Source organism: Berghia stephanieae, chromosome 8, assembly GCF_034508935.2.
Source record: "Berghia stephanieae isolate SIO BIC M18660-M18661 chromosome 8, UCSD_Bste_1.3, whole genome shotgun sequence".
NCBI classification, from domain to species: Eukaryota; Metazoa; Mollusca; class Gastropoda; order Nudibranchia; family Aeolidiidae; genus Berghia; species Berghia stephanieae.
This window is the reverse complement of record NC_088367.1, coordinates 8,417,363-8,424,862: the sequence shown is the minus strand read 5'-3', so window position 1 is coordinate 8,424,862 and position 7,500 is coordinate 8,417,363. Positions and strand designations below refer to the sequence as shown.

The following is a 7,500-nucleotide window of genomic DNA, read 5'->3' as shown; positions in this document are numbered from 1 at the left end:
TAGGCTCTCCTTCATAACCCTGAGGAATAATCATTAAAATGGTGTGAGCCATGGGCCCTTGTGTGGCTATGTATGCCCTAGGCTCTCCTTCATAACCCTGAGGAATAATCATTAAAATGGTGTGAGCCATGGGGCCTTGTGTGGCTATGTAAGCTCTAGGCTCTCCTTCATAACCCTGAGGAATAATCATTAAAATGGTGTGAGCCATGGGGCCTTGTGTGGCTATGTATGCCCTAGGCTCTCCTTCATAACCCTGAGGAATAATCATTAAAATGGTGTGAGCCATGGGCCCCTGTGTGGCTATGTAAGCTCTAGGCTCTCCTTCATAACCCTGAGGAATAATCATTAAAATGGTGTGAGCCATGGGCCCCTGTGTGGCTATGTAAGCTCTAGGCTCTCCTTCATAACCCTGAGGAATAATCATTAAAACGGTGTGAGCCATAGGCCCCTGTGTGGCTATGTATGCCCTAGGCTCTCCTTCATAACCCTGAGGAATAATCATTAAAATGGTGTGAGCCATGGGGCCTTGTGTGGCTATGTATGCCCTAGGCTCTCCTTCATAACCCTGGGGAATAATCATTAAAATGGTGTGAGCCATGGGGCCTTGTGTGGCTATGTATGCCCTAGGCTCTCCTTCATAACCCTGAGGAATAATCATTAAAATGGTGTGAGCCATGGGCCCCTGTGTGGCTATGTATGCCCTAGGCTCTCCTTCATAACCCTGAGGAATAATCATTAAAATGGTGTGAGCCATAGGCCCCTGTGTGGCTATGTATGCCCTAGGCTCTCCTTCATAACCCTGAGGAATAATCATTAAAATGGTGTGAGCCATGGGCCCCTGTGTGGCTATGTATGCCCTAGGCTCTCCTTCATAACCCTGAGGAATAATCATTAAAATGGTGTGAGCCATGGGCCTTGTGTGGCTATGTATGCTCTAGGCTCTCCTTCATAACCCTGAGGAATAATCATTAAAATGGTGTGAGCCATGGGCCTTGTGTGGCTATGTATGCTCTAGGCTCTCCTTCATAACCCTGAGGAATAATCATTAAAATGGTGTGAGCCATGGGGCCCCTTGTGTGGCTATGTATAGCCCTAGGCTCTCCTTCATAACCCTGAGGAATAATCATTAAAATGGTGTGAGCCATGGGCCTTGTGTGGCTATGTATGCTCTAGGCTCTCCTTCATAACCCTGAGGAATAATCATTAAAATGGTGTGAGCCATGGGGCCTTGTGTGGCTATGTATGCCCTAGGCTCTCCTTCATAACCCTGAGGAATAATCATTAAAATGGTGTGAGCCATGGGGCCTTGTGTGGCTATGTATGCCCTAGGCTCTCCTTCATAAACCCTGAGGAATAATCTTAAAATGGTGTGAGCCATGGCCCTTGTGTGGCTATGTAGCCTAGGCTCTCCTTCATAACCCTGAGAATAATCATTAAAATGGTGTGAGCCATGGGCCCTTGTGTGGCTATGTATGCCCTAGGCTCTCCTTCATAACCCTGAGGAATAATCATTAAAATGGTGTGAGCCATGGGCCTTGTGTGGCTATGTATCCCTAGGCTCTCCTTCATAACCCTGAGGAATAATCATTAAAATGGTGTGAGCCATGGGCCTGTGTGGCTATGTATGCCCTAGGCTCTCCTTCATAACCCTGAGGAATAATCATTAAAATGGTGTGAGCCATGGCCTGTGTGGCTATGTAGCCTAGCTCTCCTCATAACCCTGAGGAATAATCATTAAAATGGTGTGAGCCATGGCCCTGTGTGGCTATGTATCCCTAGGCTCTCCTTCATAACCTGAGGAATAATCATTAAAATGTGTGAGCCATGGCCCTGTGTGGCTATGTATGCCCTAGCTCTCCTTCATAACCCTGAGGAATAATCATTAAATGGTGTGAGCCATGGCCCTGTGTGGCTATGTATGCCCTAGCTCTCCTTCATAACCCTGAGAATATCATAAAATGTGTGAGCCATGGCCCTGTTGGCTATGTATGCCTAGCTCTCCTTCATAACCCTGAGGAATAATCATTAAAATGGTGTGAGCCATGGGCCTTGTGTGGCTATGTATGCCTAGGCTCTCCTTCATAACCCTGAGGAATAATCATTAAAATGGTGTGAGCCATGGGCCCTTGTGTGGCTATGTATGCCTAGGCTCTCCTTCATAACCCTGAGGAATAATCATTAAAATGGTGTGAGCCATGGGCCTTGTGTGGCTATGTATGCCTAGGCTCTCCTTCATAACCCTGAGGAATAATCATTAAAATGGTGTGAGCCATGGGCCTTGTGTGGCTATGTATGCCCTAGGCTCTCCTTCATAACCCTGAGGAATAATCATTAAAATGGTGTGAGCCATGGGCCCTTGTGTGGCTATGTATGCCTAGGCTCTCCTTCATAACCCTGAGGAATAATCATTAAAATGTGTGAGCCATGGCCCTTGTGTGGCTATGTATGCCCTAGGCTCTCCTTCATAACCCTGAGGAATAATCATTAAAATGGTGTGAGCCATGGCCCTTGTGTGGCTATGTATGCCTAGGCTCTCCTTCATAACCCTGGGAATAATCATTAAAATGGTGGAGCCATGGGCCCTGTGTGGCTATGTATGCCCTAGGCTCTCTTCATAACCCTGAGGAATAATCATTAAAATGGTGTGAGCCATGGGCCCTGTGTGGCTATGTATGCCCTAGGCTCTCCTTCATAACCCTGAGGAAAATCATTAAAATGGTGTGAGCCATGGCCTTGTGGCTATGTATGCCCTAGGCTCTCCTTCATAACCCTGAGGAATAATCATTAAAATGGTGTGAGCCATGGGCCCTTGTGGGCTATGTATGCCTAGGCTCTCCTTCATAACCCTGAGGAATAATCATTAAAATGGTGTGAGCCATGGGCCCTGTGTGGCTATGTATGCCTAGGCTCTCCTTCATAACCCTGAGGAATTATCATTAAAATGGTGTGAGCCATGGCCCTTGTGTGGCTATGTATGCCCTAGGCTCTCCTTCATAACCCTGAGGAATAATCATTTAAAATGGTTGAGCCATGGGCCTTGTTGGCTATGTATGCCTAGGCTCTCCTTCATAACCCGAGGAATAATCATTAAAATGGTGTGAGCCATGGGCCTGGTGGCTAGTATGCCTAGGCTCCTTCATAACCTAGGAATAATCATTAAAATGGTGTAGCCATGGCCTTGTTGCTATGTATGCCCTTGCTTCCTTCATAACCCTGAGGAATAATCATTAAATGGTGTGAGCCATGGCCTGTGTGGCTATGTATGCCTAGGCTCTCCTTCATAACCCTGAGGAATAATCATTAAAATGGTGTGAGCCATGGGCCTTGTGTGGCTATGTATGCCTAGGCTCTCCTTCATAACCCGAGGAATAATCATTAAAATGGTGTGAGCCATGGGCCTTGTGGCTATGTATGCCTAGGCTCTCCTTCATAACCCTGAGGAATAATCATTAAAATGGTGTGAGCCATGGCCTGTGTGGCTATGTAGCCTAGCTCTCCTTCATAACCCTGAGGAATAATCATTAAATGGTGTAGCCATGGCCTTGTGTGGCTATGTAGCCCTAGCTCTCTTCATAACCCTGAGGAATAATCATTAAAATGGTGTGAGCCATGGCCCTGTGTGGCTATGTATGCCCTAGGCTCTCCTTCATAACCCTGAGGAATAATCATTAAAATGGTGTGAGCCATGGGCCCTTGTGTGGCTATGTATGCCCTAGGCTCTCCTTCATAACCCTGAGGAATAATCATTAAAATGGTGTGAGCCATGGCCCTTGTGTGGCTATGTATGCCCTAGGCTCTCCTTCATAACCCTAGAGGAATAATCATTAAAATGGTGTGAGCCATGGGCCTTGTGTGGCTATGTATGCCCTAGGCTCTCCTTCATAACCCTGAGGAATAATCATTAAAATGGTGTGAGCCATGGGCCCTTGTGTGGCTATGTATGCCCTAGGCTCTCCTTCATAACCCTGAGGAATAATCATTAAAATGGTGTGAGCCATGGCCCCTGTGTGGCTATGTATGCCCTAGGCTCTCCTTCATAACCCTGGGGAATTATCATTAAAATGGTGTGAGCCATGGGCCCTTGTGTGGCTATGTATGCCTCTAAGGCTCTCCTTCAAAACCCTGAGGAATAATCATTAAAATGGTGTGAGCCATGGCCCTTGTGTGGCTATGTATGCCCTAGGCCTCCTTCATAACCCTGAGGAATAATCATTAAAATGGTGTGAGCCATGGCCCTTGTGTGGCTATGTATGCCCTAGGCTCTCCTTCATAACCCTGAGGAATAATCATTAAAATGGTGTGAGCCATGGGCCCTGTGTGGCTATGTATGCCTAGGCTCTCCTTCATAACCCTGAGGAATAATCATTAAAATGGTGTGAGCCATGGGCCCTTGTGTGGCTATGTATGCCCTAGGCTCTCCTTCATAACCCTAGGAATAATCATTAAAATGGTGTGAGCCATGGCCCTTGTGTGGCTATGTATGCCTAGGCTCTCCTTCATAACCCTGAGGAATAATCATTAAAAAGGTGTGAGCCATGGGGCTTGTGTGGCTATGTATGCTCTAGGCTCTCCGTCATAACCCTGAGGAATAGTCATTAAAATGGTGTGAGCCATGGCCCTTGTGTGGCTATGTAGGCCCTAGGCTCTCCTTCATAACCCTGAGGAATTAAAATGTTTAAAAACTCGTAAAATATGCTATTTCATTGTATTAGAATAGTGTGGATTTTGCGAGGAAGTAAAAAAAAAACCCCAGAAATTTGAATGAATAACGAACGAAATAGGTAAATTGATTTTTATAAATTCAGGTTGATGGGAAAATGTTACAGTGAATGACGTAATATCAGTCGGATGATGAAAAGGTTTGAACTGAGATATTGCCAAGTTTAGGTAGAAGGTCAATTTTTATCAAAAATGAGTTCTTGTCATAAATGATTAAATCAACCCTTTTTGTACATCTTAGGGAAATATCAAAGCTTAATTTCATTTCTAAATATTTTTTACAGCTAGTCAAGTTGAAAAAGCATGAAATTTTAGAAAAGTTGCTGGATACCTTTCCCATACATCTGACCATAACTTCATGAAAAATCACCCGATTTACTTCAAATAAAGATTAAAATGCTCAGGAGAGCATAATCTTTCAGAAAATGCTAAAAAAATGCAAATCGAAAATTTCCACCTTCCGTCTGATTATGTCATGCACTGACACAAATATTTTTCACGAATGAATTGCATGGTCCTAAGGTCGCGGCTTACGTGAGGAATGGGATGGAAGGCGTGGAATTCCAGGCTCTGATATTTAAAAAAAAGCCCAAACTAAACACAGATTTGAAATTTTGGCCAGAAAGATCGTCCTTCAAATATCAATTAATTAAAATGACCCTAACTTTGTGAAAAAAATTCTCAGACCTGCGAATAAGTGAATTCCCGTGTTTAGGAGTTATTGATATTGACAATATAGGGGTCATTTTCTTTCTTTTTTTTTGACTATTTAATCTATGGGTTTTTTTTTTGTTTTGTTTTGTTTTGTTTTGTTTTTTATTTTTAAAAATTTTTTTTTGTTTTTTTTTTGACTTTTTAATCTATGGGTTTTGTTTTTTTTTTTTTGGGGGGGGGGGGGGGGGTTGTGTTTTTTCCTTTTTTTTAATTTTTTCTTTTTTGTTTCTTTTTTTTTAATTTATTCATTATTTTTTTTAAGGTCAATATACCTATACCTGTTTATTGTCGTATTTAAAAGACGGAGATAATTCGAAATTGGCAAAGCAACGACAAACATTGGGTGTCTCCCATGCCTGAGGTTAAAGAGAAAAAAAATAGGGGTCATTTTCATCGACCTGTATTTGAAGGACGAGTTTTCTGGACAAAACTTTTTAAAAAGATTTTTTTTATTTTTTCGTAGTATGCCAGTTTATTATGTAGAATTGACATGGCGGTTAAAATATTGATGTATAAACATTGAGCTTTTATATAGAGCAATATCCACTAAACGTGCTCAAAGCGCTTTACAAAGGGTCCCTGGCCAACAACAACACTTAACATTCAAGACACGAGACATGACGCCTGTTAGATGATATTACAATTTTTTCGGACAGAGACAACGCTGTTGACGACCAAGTAATCATTTTACACCTGAGCACGGTGAGAGAATGTGAGTAAAGAGCCTTTTCCAAGGACTCAACTGTGCGCCGAGCAAGGCTCGAACCCAGGACCTTCCTATCCGAAAGCTAGTGTCATACCACAAGACCACATAGCCGCACAAAAATCTTTACGGACATAGTATGCCAACTGAAGACGTAGATGGAAGCCACAGAAACGTGTGTTTCGGCCATATAAGTGAGTGAATCAATTAATATTTTATATTAGCTCTTACCAACGTTATCGAGCACTTTCGTACCTACAAGTACCCACCAACACTCATAATAATATACATACTATATATATAATATATATATATATATATATATATATATATATATATATATATATATATATATATATATATAATATATATAAATGTATCAACAATAAATAGGTTACCCGTATATGGTTGGCGTTGATATATGAATTGAGTGGATCGTCATCAATGTCGGGTAAAATCACTCGGCTGTGTTCGTCTGGAATATCAAGGGAGGTAAACAAATAAATAACTACTACTACTACTACTACTACTACTACTACTACTGCTGCTGCTGCTGCTACTACTACTACTACTACTACTACTACTAGTAATACTACTAATACTACTACTACTACTACTACTACTACTACTACTATACTACTACTACTACTATTACTACCACTACTACTACTACTACTACTACTACTACTACTACTACTACTACTACTACTACTACTACAACATACCACTACCACTACCACTTACACTACTACTACTACTACTACTACTACTACTACTACTACTACTACTACTACTACTACTACTACTACTACTACTACATACTACTACTACTACTACTACTACTACTACTACTACTACTACTACTACTACTACTACTACTACTACTACTACTACTTCCTCCTCCTCCTACTACTACTACTACTAATATTACTACTACTACTACTACTACTACTACTACTACTACTACTACTACTACTACTACTACTACTACTACTTCTAACACTAACACCGACTATATCCGTAGTTTACCAGTGTTATTTTACCCCATGCCTATTTATTACATTTTTCTGAGACAAATTATAGGCGTAGTATCAAAGCTAATGTTATTAGTTTTTACATGTTAATGGTAGTTGAATAAAACTATCTATGTACATGTTCATTTTTAATACATTTTTTTTCCAATTTTGAAAAGTAGCAAAAATCTCTAGGATTGAGTGAGTTAAAATGATTTGCCATCTGCGTTAATGAGTAATCCTCACTAAACTGTATTAACCAGACTATAAACGTTCAAGGTTACACATAGTTTTGTGTGTTGGTTCGTTATACTTCCGGATGACAATGTTGTGAGCATTTTAGCTAAGGGC

The 7,500-nt window shown here is 41.5% G+C and overlaps 1 protein-coding gene across 2 annotated transcripts in view; it reads right to left on the bottom strand.

Moving 5' to 3' along the window:
• Window positions 1-7,500, bottom strand: part of LOC144978115 (receptor-type tyrosine-protein phosphatase T-like) — a 113,736-nt gene that overhangs the window by 8,643 nt on the left and 97,593 nt on the right. For both annotated transcript variants that reach the window (XM_078923739.1, XM_078923740.1), the window contains exon 13: window positions 6,535-6,611. In XM_078923739.1, the coding sequence (XP_078779865.1) occupies window positions 6,535-6,611 (77 nt within the window). The remainder of the gene's footprint in view (window positions 1-6,534; window positions 6,612-7,500) is intronic.